We start from the raw sequence: 15,864 nt of genomic DNA, 5'->3' as shown, positions 1-15,864 counted from the left end.
AAAGCCTGTACCCAAAGACTCATGTCTCTTTAGAAGTCATTCCACAGTCATGATGCGAGATGGTTTGTCATTCTCCAGGGAGAAACAGTCACTCAACACCGGGTAAGTTTCTCAACCACAAACTCTGCTGCTTCTTAATTTCTTGAGAGTGAAAACCACAAGCAGACGCACTTTAACTTTGCTCATCTTCGGTCTCTAACGTTGTGTTTTCTGTTATTTTTCTCTCAACACAAACTAATGTGCTGTAATTGATCTTCTGTTGCCCGTGGAGACTTCTTAGATCTCTAAACTCCAGTCTTTAACATGAGAGCTGTGGCAAAGATAAGTTCATGTCCTGTCAAAGGATGTGTAAGTCTGTCATCATATGCATGCACGGTTTTTCCCCGTGTGTGATAGCAGCGAGCCTGCAGGGAGCTCAGAGACCTGCTGAACTATGTCACAATTCTGCAAGAGTGCGCAGTCGATTTGAGCAGCATCGGGGGAGAATCGATTGTTGCACAATTTATTTTACAAACCGAATGTATTCTTAAGATGAAAAGATTTAGACAGGGACTTAAATGCACACAAACAAACAACAGAAGAATTGATTCAAGGGCCAACAGGGTCAGGAGAGCGCTGCTAAATTGGACAGTGTGTACGTGTCAGGTGCATCACATCAATATGAATGTGGAGACAACTAGAATCTATTAAACAGCTACAACTAAAGTTCCTGACTTGACGCACTGAAGCACAGCCGCATTTGTCAAATGTCTGTACTTTAAAAGAGAAAATCCCTGCGGAAATTCTGTAGGTTTGTACCTTACACATCATTACATAAAACATGACACTACTTTAAATGTGTCGGCAAAATCTCATTGTGCAATAATTAACGTTGTTAAACGAAGTCGATTTAAAGGTATTTATCACAAAATGCATTGTACAACTTCACATGGATGCGTGCGCTGCATTGGAATTGTCACAGTGCTGCTGCTACGAGTACTATTACGCTACTATATTATATTATTATTATTATTATTATTATTATTATTATTATTATTATTTTTATTATATTATAATATATAATATAATATTATTCACAGTAGTAGTCGTAGTAGTAACTGCAGAAGTAGCTTAAGTAATATATGAAAATAAAATCATGCATTAAAATGACCACTTTAATTGGAAAAAGAGATGTAAAATAATAATAGTAACAATAGTAATAATAAAAGTACATTGTGTAATTTTTATCGATAACATAACAATTTTGAATCAGGCAGTCCAAAGTTTCTGAATGCCGTTTTCAGTTTGCGACTCATGCTAAATTTTCATAGGAATTGCAATTAGCATAAATACCATATGAATTCCATCCCATTTAGAAGAGATTTTCTACTTCATTCAGGAGCCACCCACATCTATACGCAACCAAATACATAAAATTAACATCTGGGACAAACATATTAGAAAAACCTGCAATTAAATTTAAAAAATGTTTATATATAATTACATTAGTTTAGAAATAATTTTGAATTGATGGTCTTTTTTTATAACTTAAATTAATGTATTTGATTAAGAACCAAAGTTCATTTTAGACTTCAGATTAAATGAAAACTCCTCACTACCATGAAGCTACAACTACATTTCATAAATGTGACACCTTTCTGTAACATACTTGCAAATTTACATATTCCACCGCTGCACACGCTTGTCTTTGTGATGTTTGTGGTGCCCAAATACAGCTGCACTGTCGTTGATGTTTAACCTTTACTCATGTTTACTCGTGTGTACAGTCATTAGTCATGGTTTCATGTACTGTTAGGGCTTTGTGGCTTTTAAAGTGTGTATGTGAGCGACGAATATCAAAAAGTACATTTCCACCCGTCGACCAGACATGACATCAGAAAAATCTGCTAGTGAGGGATGTTTTTCTGAGGGATTGATGATCTAATAAAAAGGAAATTGTTTGCATTCTACTGTTTGTGAAAATTTACCTTTTGGGGGTTGTTATTTCTGCTTTAAAATAAAAATCTCTTGTGTTTTGCAAAGTAGCTGAAGTACGCTCTGCCCCCTCAAGAAAAGAAAAACAGAGAAACATTTCATCAGTTCATCTGAAGCCAATTCCTGCTGCTGATTTGAAAAGGGATTTTCACACTGGGTTGGGGTAAGTGCATCTTGCACATCTACAGATGTCACATTCCTAGTAACAGGAAGACAAATACTGATAAGCTAACTATTGTAACCACAGTGTGGGCATAATCTAATGTTATCTTGCTCTGGATTTTTTTTTCTCTCCATCAGTATTTCTACAAACTTCAGAAATGTTCCGAATCAACAACACCCAATATTTCCACTTCCTGCAGCAGGCGGACGCCTTACGTCGCTCGGGGTCACTCTGCGATGCCATCATCTCGGTGAAGAGTCACACGTTCAGGGCTCATCGACTGGTGCTGGCCTGTGCGAGTAGAAGACTGGCGCAGCAGCTGGCCCAGGCTGACACAGACAGCCCGGCCCACTGTACTCTGGAGTATTTCTCCCCACGCACGTTCCAGCAGGTCCTGGACTTCACCTACACCCAGGCTGTGGAGGTGTCCGTGGAAGACCTGTACCTGCTGCTGAGAGCCGCCCAGCTGCTGGAGATGCGCCCGCTGGAGGACCAGTGCCGGAAACAGTTGGAAACCCTCGACCACAGAGCCAGGAGAGAGGAGGAGAGCGGAGAGGCCAAAGATGTCAAAGAAGAAAAAGAAAGTGCGAAGGACGGGGCTGTCAAGAGAAAAGGAAGTCCGGTTCAAGAGGTGAAACTCAGAGAGTCTCCCTCAACAGTGGAGAAAACAAGCAACAGCGTTGTCACAGAGAATCATTCTCCCCCTGAATCTGCCGAGAACCACAGCAGATCACCAACCTCAAGAAAGAAGCCGAGACTGTCCCCTCTGTCACCAGCACCCCACAACAGTGTTATCACCAGCTCACCCCTCTCCTCCTCCTCTTCCTCCTCTTCCTCCTCCTCCTCTCCCTGGGCCTTCTCTGCAAACATGTGGAACTCTGTGAGCACCCTGAGGAAGATAGCAGAGAACTACCCAAACTTCTTTGGTGCACAGTCCCCTAGTCATTCTTCAGTAGCATACCCATTCTCCCTCTCTGCTCCCCACATGTTCCCACTGCTGAGCCCCCACTTTCAAAACCGAGTCCACCACTCTGTGATGGGCCACTCCGGCCTTTATCCACACTGTGCACAGAACCTTTACACTGGCTCCACAGGGATGGGCAGCATCATCAAGCAAGGCCTGCTAAAAGCAAAGAAATCCAGCCAGAGAGCGTTTCACGGGGCCGTGCAGAGCGCCGAGCCGAGGTTAGTGAGCACCTGGACACGATTTGGGAAAGTCCAGATTCTTTATTCTCAATCCGTGTCTCCTTATTTTCCCTCTCACACTCATTTAGAATCCCCCAGTTTGCTCAGTTGTTTCCTTGCGAGAGCTGCAGCACCTGACTCACTGCTGTCTGGGTTACAGATGTGTGTGATGAGCCTCCTGCACTTTCCAGCTGCGGCAGTTTCACCTGTTAACCCTTCACTGTCAGCCCCAAGTCAGTCAGACTCTTCAGAACGATCACCGCAATCCTGGTCTTCACACCAAGATATACAAATTAATTAAATAATTGGAATAAAATAGAATAAAATAATAATTTTTAATCATCTAGATTCAAGTCACTGTATTTATTTATATTTATTTATCTTTTACACATCACACTTTTCGAGTTGCTAAATAGTGTTAAGAAACAATTTGACTCTGTTTTTGGTTGATTTAACTCTTTTCAAGTGAATGCACTGTATATTGTGCAGTGTTCCACACAGTGTTACCCAACAGTGATACGGGGAGCCCCCTAAATTTCTCCCCTCCTTTGCAGAATTCAAGATTTTCCACCCACTAACATAAAGTTCAGTGTTTGGCCACAAATTCACCGCAAGAAGTTGCCATCTAGGGTTGTTTGTGGAAATAAAAAATAGCTATTCAACAACGTCACTTCATCATACCACTCCTTCTAGAGTAGTTAGTGTTCATCAGATTTTTACTTAAAATATCCTAGTTGGGGGAATAAATCTGCTATAACACATAATGTAAGATTCATGCAGACCAACATATTTACTCTGTAATACTTTTACTTGCTGTATATTTAAAGTACCTATTTGTTACAAAAATAGAAGAGTTTCTTTATTATGGTAACAGGTGAGATTTGTGCAGATTTGTGCAGATTTGCTCAGATTTGTTTGACAGTTGCAGCTGAAAACCATTTCTTTTCCACAGTTCCCCTCAAGTGCCCAAAGACAGAGTGGAGAGAGTTACAGACTGCAGGGAGTGCAAGACTCGTCACCCTGGTGATCCAGCGCAGCAGGAGTCAGCCTCCTCGGCAACAGGTATTGATATGATCGTAAAAACCAACAGATTCAATATATACAGTAAGATCGAGGCTGTAATGAGGGTTATTCTGCATAGAAATGATCAATTTAACAAGTCGGTACAAGACGCTTCTTGTCCTGACCCCTGACTCCTCGAGATACTGAGCTACGCAATGGAAAGTGATGAAGAGAGTTGTGGTTTTGAGAGCATGGTGCAGAAGGAGCAGTAGTGTGGTTACTAGATACAGCGACATACATACAGTACAGTATGTACTGCATCGCAACAGCGGTTTGGCTACTAGAAAAAAAACAACTCATCTTATGATAAATTCTTATATAGAATTTCAGGCAGTCCAATAAAATAAAATAGTCTGTTGTGGATGTGTGTGGGATCATTTTTGTAATGTGTAATCTGACTGATGTTTTATCTGACTCTGTTCAATGGAACATTGTGTTCATACGTCAAAAGATTACATTAAGACGTTTCTTTACAAGCAATGTGGTAAATTAGCCTCTTATACAGGATCTGAGACATAATTATATAAAATGAGAAATCTGAAATCATATCAGTGCTTGTTAACAAGGGAATTGGAAGTTAAAGTGATGTTTAAATAAGATGTTTGGTCTTATACAGTGAGAAATATTAGACAGTGGTGGGTGTTCAATAGCTGTGGTTTGTTCTGTCATTTTCCTCTACTACAGTACACCGGCTTCTTATTTCTGCATCCTGTCTATAAACGACGGGGGCCCAGGCTTTTTTACTTGAAACCTTAAAAAAAATATATATAAGGTACCGAAAGAGTCTGAAGTCACTACCTCAACCTCAAAGTCACACCTTTGTATTTTTAAACAATCGCTAACATACGTGGCTGCTGAAACGTGCACGCTAACTGACAGGAAAGTAACTTCATACAGACTGAATTCATTGTCTTGCAACAGGATGTCGACCTAAAATAGACGTGCATCTGAAGAGTGTGCATCTGTTTAAAATGTTGTACATTTCACTGGTAAATTACTCTGAAGCTCATGCAGTAAACTTTAATTAAGTGGCCACTGTCAACTTTAGCTGGTCTGAAAACTACAAATGGTTTAATAACTAATGTCTTCCATTGTTGATCAATCTGCTGATTATTTTCTCAAGTGATTGAGTGTTTCCACTGGTTTGAAGAAACCAAAGTGACTAAATGAAATGTCTTGATTTATTTAACCGACAGTCCAAACCTCTGTGGTATTCAGTTTATAAACCGACAGGCTGGAAGGCATCACATTTAAAAAATCGAGATCGGGACTTTGACTATTGACACATTTTTTTCAATTGACTCATTAATCAGTCTCAACATTGAGGCTTAAAAATGTATTCAGGTACTTACTACTACATACCAGAGGTGGGACCAAGTCATTTTTTTGCAAGTCCCAAGTAAGTCTCAAGTCTTTGCCCTCAAGTCCAGAGTCAAGTCCAAAGTCAAGACTGACAAGTCTCAAGTCAAGTCCTGCAGTTTGAGTTTCGAGTCCTTTCGAGTCCTTTTGATCACAGAGTAATAATATATTTACAAAGATCATGTATGCTTTTAAAATCTGTATTATTTATTAAAAGTCCTCAAGTCCACAAGTATGTAGTACATACTATGTACTCAATGTACTTAATTCCATTTTCATGTATCTGTACCTTATTTACTTCCGGGTTCTTTCATCAGCAAATATCTGCACTTTCTACCCCACTACTTTACAGTTACATGTTCAAGATTGTTAAAAGTATTCAATAACGAAAGAGGAACTGGTCCATTGATCCGATCAGAGCGGGCAGGTTATATTAGACCCCGCCTCCTGCTGCAGAATCAGACTCAGCTATAATGAAGTAGTACTGACGTTGCAATGCGGAATAGGCTACACTCAGCAAGTACCTTTATTTCAAATACTTTAAACTTTTTTAAAGAAAATGCTCACCTTGCCCTTTGGTTGAACTGTAGAACACTTGCCTCCTAAAGTGAAAATCCACAAAGGACTCAAGTACAGCAACAAACAGAACAACTGTGATGGTGTTTTTCAGTCAGGTCACTGTGTCGACCACAACATTCACACCTTCAATTGTTTCCCCCCTTTGCACAGGTGAGGCGTGTGCAGGGTGTCACTTCTGTGGAAGAGAAGATGTTGTGCAACGCGAGCCGCCGTCCAATCACCTTGAGCGACAATCAACCAGTGGAGACAAACCCTACCAGTGCAAACACTGCCCCAAAAAGTTCAGTCTGAAACATCAACTGGACACACACCACCGAGTTCACACCGGTAAACGCTACCTTTTTTTTTTACCTTTCATTGTCTATTCAAGTCACTAGAATACGACACTATGATTTCATACAATGATGACTGATCATCTTTGTTCTATGTTGTGGAACACTATAGTTAAACCTCACAAGCAATCCATAAGGGAATTTCAAAATGTAATATATGTATGTTGTTTGGTCAAAAATCCAGTGAAAGTGAAGTCAAATGGGCCAAAAGCATTAGTTCACTGTGACTTTAAAAAGCCACAATACTGAGTATAGTAGTATAGGTCTGTCGCCCATTAAGTCAATGAGTCTATAAAGCCAGACAGGGCACAGACAGGTCAGTTGTAAACATGGATGAACAAATAAAAGCAGAGTCATTTAAAACAGAAAAACAGAAAGTTGAAACTTGCAGACTTGAAAGTGACTCGAGGCGGAAGCCTGTGTTTTACCAATTTTTTTACCACACAACAGTGATATCCTATTATTATTCTATATGTATATATATATATATATATGTGTGTGTGTGTACATATATAATAATAATAATAATTGTATATGTAGTATTTCAATACTGCATTATATAAATAACACATATATATATATTTAATCTACGTTTATTTGTATAAATACATATTATCATAATATATTATGTGTATGATGAATTAATTAATCAACTTTATTATAAGTTAATACTAGACAACTTATACGATAACAAAATTAGTATGAAAATAATCATAATAATAAACTAGTAACCAGAAAACTACAGTTAATAACTACTGTTTGATATATTAACTTCAGAATGAAATGTCTATCAATTTAGTTTTTATTAAATGAATAAGTAATCATAGAGGAGATCTGGATAAAGTCCATCCATTTAATATGACAGAGAATTGATCTTTCTTCCTGTGGGCCTCTGTTCTCTCTTCTCTCTGCCTCCAGGGGAGAAGCCCTTCGAATGTCGTCTTTGTGGTCAGCGCTCACGAGACTACTCAGCCATGATCAAGCACCTGAGAACTCACGGCGGGGCGGCGCCCTACCAGTGCACGGTGTGCCTGGAGTTCTGCAGCAGTCTGGTGGCCATGCACAGACATGTCAAGAGCCACACAGTGCAAGACTTCCCCCCTGACTGGAACATCAACAGCACTTACCTGTACACCTCCCACATCTGAGCCACGCCCCACAGACACCTGCATCTGCACAAAGTTCTCATAAAGTGTGGCTTTAGTTTGTGGCTCTCGTGTAGTATCCATATATTTGAGTCACAGAGATAAGAATCTGTTTTACTGGATCAACTCGTGATGTTGTGTGAGAAGGTCCTTTAACACCATGACCACAGTTCTGAGGTCAAAATGCAGGAGGGCCACCAGCCAGGGCTTTACTGTAGCACTAACTTCTCCATGCACGTTCCAACAGGAGCACACAGAGTTTACTATTTCACTTTAGGTCATGTTTGTGCATTAAAGTCACATAAACAGCTCGACTTCATCCAATGTCACGGACGTCTTCCCTGTACTTCACAATCACTGAACCAGTTGTGTAAACTAGGTAAGTTAGATCCCGGTTGATAGCGCCCTCATGAGGGGAACAACTGTAACAACCTTTTTTTATGTTCTGTGACATTGCTCTATAGCAGCATATCAAAAAGGTACCAGTTGCTTAGATGTCATATTTGCAGCAGGATAAAAAAATAGATTTCTTATTAATTGCAGGATATTTCATGCAAGATTCACCGTTTTTAATACCTAATGTGATATCAACATGATCTTATTCTATGTATTTAGTCCGTCCTTCAAAAACATGAATTCATTCTAATTCTTTGAGTAATGAGAGTCTTCATGAGCATTCGAGAACACGGCCATGACCCTTGACACTGTATGTGTTACCAAAGTCAGTCAAATTCAACACAATAATTTGCTGTATTTATATATAACACAAGAAATACGGAGCGATGTGTGTGAGGTCGTTTAAATGGGGCGAGATGAAATAAATGAGCTTCTTTAGTGACAAGGACTAGTTCAGTATTTTATTTTATTTTTCTCTGCATGACCATTCACTGCCTTCATTTATCCTCAAATACATGGATATACAGTAGTGTGTGTCTCAAAAGTAAATTGTTACTCTATTTCACAACTGTCATATCTCTGTAGTCCACTGAAGATTATTTGCGGGTTTCATGTGTGTGAGATAGAAGATAAATAAGTTAATGTGTCAACATCTTTCGTTTATAGGTTTAAATTAATTAAAATGAAAATAAACAATGATTTTTGTTTTATGAGATACGTGTTGTTCAATGTTCAAAGAAGAGCTGAAGGAGCCGAGGACATCGGACCTTTTCTCTCTGCATCAATATAAGATGTTTCAGCCTCACACATCATATCTGTGCATAAAATAATGAGATGGACGTGAATATTTGTGTTAAATCAGTCAAAGATCTTGAGGTACACATCATTGGCCACATGATGTCGCTATCCTTCAAGTCTTCACACTGAAAACAGTCAGGATTTCAGCTTTAGAGGGTTTAAAAAACAAAGGTTGGAATACAAGGTGCTTAACAATACACTTAATTAACAAGAATAGAATAAATCAAAACAATATAGCAATGAAATGAGGAATAATACAAAATAAAGCAGGAGGATTGTGGTGCCCTCAGCTGTTGCAGCTTCAATCGTATCGTATTGAACACTTCACCATTTTTCTCAGTAAATACCTTCGCAACCTTATTGTTGCAAAACATACTGACAGCATTGGTTACAGAAGGATTTCTAAACCTCTGATTGTTCTGATTGAGTATTGAACACTTCACCATTTTTCTCAGTAAATACCTTCGCAACCTTATTGTTGCAAAACATACTGACAGCATTGGTTACAGAAGGATTTCTAAACCTCTGATTGTTCCAGTGAGCACTGTTGGCTCCATAACCTGGAAGTGACATAATTTCACAGTGAAAAGAATTATCAGAGTTGTCCAAGAGCCAAGGACTACTTGTGAAGAGCTTCAGAAAGACCTGGAATTAGCAGTTACAATTGTTCCAAAGAAAACATTAAGCAATGCACTAAACTGCCATGGCCTGTTTGCAAGCTCACCACGCAAGACTCCGTTGCTGAAGAAAAAGCACGTTGGGGAGTATATATTCTGGTCAGATGAGACCAAAATTGAACTCTTTGGATCCCATTATACACACCATGTTTGGAGTTTTAATGGCACTGCACATCAACCCCACAAACACCGTACCGACAGTGAAGTTTGGAGGTGGGACCATCATGGTGTGAGGCTGTTTTTCAGCATACAACACTGGCAAACTTCATATAATTGAAGGAGCAACACGTTTTCCCTGTGTCATTCCAATTTTTGACACATAACTTAATTTCTGAACTTATATGTTTGGTTTTCTTTGTATTTGTACTTGGGGTGTTACCGACATCTGGTGAGAATGTCATGTCCATAGCTTCTTTACAAATATATTTACTGAGAAAAATGGTGACGTGTTTAATACTTATTTTTACCAGCTGTATATACAAGCTGAAGTTGGATCTTGTATCAGCCACCGTTGGAGGTTTGTGGTTGAAGGAAGGATGTGCTTCACCTCCCATCGGTCCTTCCAACTGATCTTCTGTTTGTTTACGCCGTGAAAATATCCTTCTGCAGCATCATAGTCTTGTGTGAAGAACATGGTGTACACTTAACACCTGCTAAACATGTGGCTTTAAGCATTGTCATTGTGACCATGTTAGCGTGCTGTTAGTACAAATGTCAGAGCGTGCGTCGTGGTGACCTTTTGGAAAGTCCCATGAGGAACTTGTCTTCAGACTTCAAGAGTCGGGCTCTAACTTCTCATGACGACTGAAGTGATCAATTCTTAATGATGACAATCTGTTGTTTGCCCCTGAGAGGACGAGGAAGACTCATCAGGAACTGTCTGTAGAAAAGTTGAGATTTAACATTCGTACATGGCGTTGGAGATGGATGAGCCTCATGTGCTACATGAGACGCTGTTCTGAAAAAAGTGAGAGAGAGTCTCTGGCTGCAGATATAAGGGAAAAACACATTAGAGAAAGAGGAGGATAAGAAAAACAACAACACAGATGATGAATAAATGAAGTTCGAGCATCAACAAGTGTTTGAGTCTGAGTTGTGTCAAAAACTATACTTCAAACAGCAGACAGATGTTGTTTGTGTCAGTGCTGTTTGCCTGTGTTGACATGACTGAGGGGGCTGCACCTTTACACTCTTTGCGTTCTCCTTATTGTAAGTTTGTCTTGTCATTGGTGAGTCCTCCTCAAACAGTTTGCTGTAACTTTTTTACTGTTTGCGCGCTGAGTATAGAGCTTTATATAAACACAGAGTGAAATTAGACGACTTTGTTTTCATCCTTCCTGGTTTAGGATGTTTTCATAGTCTTCTCTTTGCTATTCTAAACGTCTGTTATGCAATTGACATAATCTTCAGACCCAAATTCACAGCAATATATATAGTTATACAGTGTATAAATAGTGCTTACAATGCTGAAGCTGCTGACTGTCATTGCCACATCAGTGCGTTTGATGTGTTTGCTGTGTCAGTTGTTTCGCAAGTTCCCATAAGTAATTAGCCTCACGCTCAGAAATCCCTCCTCGAAATGACGTGATTCATTGTTTGAAAGAATTTCATTAATCATCATTTACGTTTGGCCCAGTGACGTGAAAAAAGTCGTTCCACCTCTTGTTAAGATCGAAACCACCACCTGGAACAAGTGACACGCAGTCCCACATGAGGCCTAAGAGGAAACCACAACCTGTCAACAGCTAAAATAACTTAAAGGCACAGACTCTGTTAAACTCTCACATATATGAAACCTAGGTCTCAGCTGATCATATAAATGTGTAGAAGTTCAAAAATAATCGATAACAGTCTTCAATCCCTTCAACAAATGATAAAATCAACTCGATGATCCTCCTGCTTCAGAGCTGTAATCAATATAAGAAGTGTAAATGCTAAGTGATTGGGTAATTCAACATGGTTGGTCCAATTTGAGCTGTGGTGAGAAAAAATATCCTTAAACAAACGTGGGCCTTTGTTGGCAAACATGTGGTGCTCTCAATGGGGTTATAAGTGAACATAAAGTGGCCCATGTGGTGATCGGGGAATATGGTTTAAATAGCACTAAACAAATTCAGGCCACCATTGTTTGAACTGCGGTATTGCTATGGCTTACTCGTGGCCTGGATCTGGCCAACAGAGAAACATCGTTCCAGTGTGGATGTTCTCTTTTTCTTTAGAAGTCAAACCCTCAGCACACTGCTCTGCAATGACGAGTCATGCTTAGAGAGAATTAGTCAGAAGTTCCGTTTGATGATGATTTATCATCCTTTTTTTTCTCTGCGAAGGGAGGAAGTTGACAACTTTTTAAAACCCTTCCGCAGTTTCTCTCACTTCACATAATGTGTGTGTGGAGCTGGAGGCGCCACGTGGAGAGAGCAGGTGTTTTCAGATAAGAGCTCAGGAGATGGGGCACTCGGAAAAATGCACCAACCTAACAACTTACTATAATACTGCTACTGCAACATGTGAGCCGTGTAAATTCAAACCAGGTAGGTCGATTTTATATCATGTTGAACTACATTATATTATATTGTATGATATGATAGTATGTTATATTTTATGTCAATGATATAGGGCATGACGTCAATCCTAACTGTGGCCATGCTGACGACGGAGGACGACAAGAAGTAGAGCACAGCAAATGCGAAGCCAACTTTTTCAATGACGGCAGCAGAGCTCTGTGTGTAGCGTGCACTTCATGTCTGCCTGGAAGTAAAGTTATCAGGACCTGTAACGCAACTACTGACACGGAGTGTGAAGAGCCGAGGTAAACATCCATCACTCCCACAGCACACCTTAAGAACCTTATACATTTTTAAAGGACGAGTTATCTTGAGTGAAGAGCTGTTGCAATGGAAAATTATCAAACACAACCACAAAACCATACGACACATCAAATCACAAAACACAACCACAAAACAAAACAAAACGACACATCAAATCACTAAACACAAAAAACAACACACCAAATCACAAAACACAAAAAACAAAACAACACACCAAATCACAAAACACTACGACTCATGCAAACATAACAAAACACAACAACAAATCACAAAACCTAATAAATAAAAAAAACACAATGATAAATCCCCCAAACACAACATCAAATCAAAAGACTCAACGGCAAATAATAAAACACAATGTCAAATTAGGAAGTTGTGTGTTTAACAGTGTAAAAGTCCCGGTGTTTGTCTTCTCTCTGATTCTCTGTAGAGGCTTGACCACACAGGTTCCTGTCAAAGTGAGTACAGTTCACTCTGGGGATGTGTAACACTATTGTGTTATTTCAATGAAGTTTTGATTTGACTTACTTTATCTGTGTTTCTCTTCAGCTAAATCAACGATAGACCAGTAAACCTGTAACTTCTCACATATTTTATATAGGAAAGGGAACATCTCCATGTGCTCTTCAGTCTGCACAAGAAGAGGAAATTATCTCATTTCACAACAGGAAATGATTAGAAATTTAAAAAATCCCCCCCCCGATTTAATGGGATGAGTTAAGTTGTTATATACACACGTGGACAGAATTGTTGGTACCCTTCCGTTAAAGAAAGAAAAACCCACAATGTCACTGAAATAACTTGAAACTGACAAAAGTAATAATAAATCAAAATGTTATTATTATTATTTTTTTTAATTATTCCGTTTAACCACAATTCAAAAGCAATGTCTGATTTTTATTAGATAATTTTCAGTCAATTTTGATTTAATATTACTTTTGTCAGTTTCAAGTTATTTCAGTGACCATTGTGGGTTTTTCTTTCTTTAACGGAAGGGTACCAACAATTTTGTCCACGTGTGTAAGTTGTTTTAAAATCTCTAGTTCCTCTTTAGAACACGGAGGCCCCCGGGGACAGGGATTTGATGGAAAACACAAGAGAAAATGTTTTAGAAATATTTACACCGCATCCAGACAGAATACTCACATAGGATGATCATTTGAATGGATGGATCTGGATCCATTTGAGAACCAAAGTGTGGGGTGAATCTATTAGTCACGAAAAGTTCCCTCTGTTTTCCTTTCAGATTCCGGCAAACCAACACACTAACATCATACCAGAGAGGACATATCTTCCAACGACCTTCAGCCAAATTCCAGCAGCTTCTAGTTCTGTTGTAATATGTAAGTTCAAATTTCTCTCGATTACACGACAGGAACTCATTTCTTCAACGTCTAAATTCAACCCTGTCTTTTTGGTTTGTGTAGGGGCCGTACCACTAACCATCCTGATTTGCATCACACTTTCGTTGATATCTGCTTACATCATCTACATGAAGCGAAACAAAGGTGTGAATATTGAAAGGGAAGCTGTAGGGAAGTGGAACGAGTTTTCTTTGGACAGCTGTTTATATGTCAGGTAGGGTAATTTTACAGCAGTTCTGATGTTGCTTACTAACGTGTGTGTGTGTCATGTTCGGGGGGACGCAGGTCGACGCCCAGTACTGCATTTCAGCAAAAGGTCTTCATTGGCTAAAGAAGGATTCGCTCCCCTCTCTGCCACGGCCAGCAGCAACGACCTTCTCAGTGAGTGGAAGTGACTGGAAAATATATAAAACTACCGAAAACTGTGATATTCCCATTCTACCTTTTCTTGATATGATCTTCTGTGATGTTAAAGGGGAATTCCAATTTTTTTTTCCAACCTCACCCTCACTTATACATTTCCACCTCTGTCTGTCTGCGTACACCAACCCAGGTCTCACAAGGACACGGTCACAAATACACAAACGTAGTAGGTCAGACCTGTGCGCCTTCTGGGTCACTTCAACTTTGGTGAACTTTGACCTGCGACATTTGCTTGCATTCACATGTGACTGGGCCCTTTGACTTGACTCAATGGTTAAGCGAGACATGTGTTATGTTGTCAGACGCTTATCAAAGACCCCAAATAACAATTCTAGCCTTTTATTGGACAAAAGACTGGAGTAGGACATTTGCAACTTTGCAATTACCATTAATCTCACCTACATTAATTGACATAGGATCCAAGTTGAAAAATACCAGAAGTTGAATGTTTGAAAGACCCCTGCATGTCTGAGACAGGCCTCAAAAGTATCAATTAACTGAGTAGGAGCCTGTGTAATGTAAAGTTGCTGCTTATCAGCATCCCAGCTGCACAAACCATTGTGTTTATCATCAGTATGACAACCTATCATTGTTAACAGTGTACACATTTTTTCTGTAGGTCCTGACATCCTGTCAGCACCTTTACAGACCGTGCTGAACAACCTGGATGTTTTGGAGGAGTTGGTGATTTTGCTAGATCCGGAAAGTCAATTATTGAAAAACTCCAAGCACCTGGCATCGCAGTGCTCCTTCCCCTCCACCTGGATCACCTACACCTACTCCATGAAGGACAGCAAGAGCCCCCTGAAGGCTGTGCTGGAGCGGGTCACCAGCAGCCACCCGGACTGGACAGTGGGACACCTTGCCAAGCTGCTCAGTCAAATGGAACGCAATGATGCAATCGCCGTTCTCGCCCAACTCCAACCGACCGATTCTCCCGTGTAGTCTTCCTGCACTGGTGACTTCAGAGATGCAGCCCCATGCAAAATGTAAACATGACTTTGAGATGAACACATTTAAATGTTAACTTTTACTCAAAAAGAAAAGGTGGCTTACTGAACTGATGTACAACTAATGGGAGTTGTGGGGCAACTTCCACTGCTCCGGTTCTGACATTTGATTTTGTCCTGAGTGAAAAATGCCAAATGACACAGATTGGGCAGCGTCGATACAAAGATACTGTCTGACGGTATCTTTGAATGAATCTCCACAGGTGCTTCCTCTGTGCAAGCTGAGCTGATGACAAGATTTTTTCTTTTTAAATTCAAGAGAACTTTGACATTTTTCTAAAAATCTACTTTACCCACTTGTTTGTAACTTAATAATGAAATACAATAATCAATATTACTCAAAAAATCTCTAGAATATTCCAATAAACTTCACGCTGCTTCACACAAAGGAAAGTGTTTATGTTCAAACATCTTAACATCTTTATTAGGCAAATGACATTATAAATAAAAAAAAGTGCATAGAAAAATTAAACCGGTTTAGAAATATGTATACAAATATTTACAAACTCAGGGTTTATTTGTACATGGTTACAAAGACGTAAATTTAAAGATCACACATCTTCTCATTT

At 39.5% G+C, this 15,864-nt stretch overlaps 2 protein-coding genes across 2 annotated transcripts; both read left to right on the top strand.

Moving 5' to 3' along the window:
* The first annotated feature begins 51 nt into the window (after positions 1-51).
* On the top strand, positions 52-8,838 carry zbtb32 (zinc finger and BTB domain containing 32). Its single transcript, XM_061081704.1, has 6 exons — positions 52-102; positions 2,026-2,137; positions 2,275-3,322; positions 4,275-4,384; positions 6,473-6,649; positions 7,573-8,838. Exons 3-6 carry the CDS (start codon positions 2,295-2,297, stop codon positions 7,800-7,802), a joined length of 1,545 nt encoding a protein of 514 aa, XP_060937687.1. The 5' UTR covers positions 52-102; positions 2,026-2,137; positions 2,275-2,294; the 3' UTR covers positions 7,803-8,838.
* Positions 8,839-12,070: 3,232 nt separating this feature from the next.
* On the top strand, positions 12,071-15,662 carry igflr1 (IGF-like family receptor 1). The gene is made up of 7 exons (XM_061081578.1): positions 12,071-12,201; positions 12,287-12,479; positions 12,929-12,956; positions 13,745-13,841; positions 13,926-14,006; positions 14,148-14,243; positions 14,905-15,662. Exons 1-7 carry the CDS (start codon positions 12,117-12,119, stop codon positions 15,228-15,230), a joined length of 906 nt encoding a protein of 301 aa, XP_060937561.1. The 5' UTR covers positions 12,071-12,116; the 3' UTR covers positions 15,231-15,662.
* Positions 15,663-15,864: the final 202 nt, after the last annotated feature.

This window comes from Limanda limanda, chromosome 11, assembly GCF_963576545.1.
Source record: "Limanda limanda chromosome 11, fLimLim1.1, whole genome shotgun sequence".
In the NCBI taxonomy this organism is placed as follows: Eukaryota; Metazoa; Chordata; class Actinopteri; order Pleuronectiformes; family Pleuronectidae; genus Limanda; species Limanda limanda.
The sequence above is the reverse complement of the archived record's forward strand: the minus strand, read 5'-3'. Positions and strand labels throughout refer to the sequence as shown.

What these genes read in the sequence shown, in the direction of transcription:
- igflr1 (XM_061081578.1), top strand. Translation starts at nt 12,117, where the DNA reads ATGGGGCACTCGGAAAAATGCACCAACCTAACAACTTACTATAATACT. An exon ending in GCCGTGTAAATTCAAACCAG is followed by an intron (nt 12,202 to 12,286) that starts GTAGGTCGATTT and finishes TCAATGATATAG; the next exon opens with GGCATGACGTCAATCCTAAC. An exon ending in CCACACAGGTTCCTGTCAAA is followed by an intron (nt 12,957 to 13,744) that starts GTGAGTACAGTT and finishes TTTTCCTTTCAG; the next exon opens with ATTCCGGCAAACCAACACAC.
- zbtb32 (XM_061081704.1), top strand. Translation starts at nt 2,295, where the DNA reads ATGTTCCGAATCAACAACACCCAATATTTCCACTTCCTGCAGCAGGCG. An exon ending in GTGCAGAGCGCCGAGCCGAG is followed by an intron (nt 3,323 to 4,274) that starts GTTAGTGAGCAC and finishes TCTTTTCCACAG; the next exon opens with TTCCCCTCAAGTGCCCAAAG. An exon ending in GTCAGCCTCCTCGGCAACAG is followed by an intron (nt 4,385 to 6,472) that starts GTATTGATATGA and finishes CCCTTTGCACAG; the next exon opens with GTGAGGCGTGTGCAGGGTGT.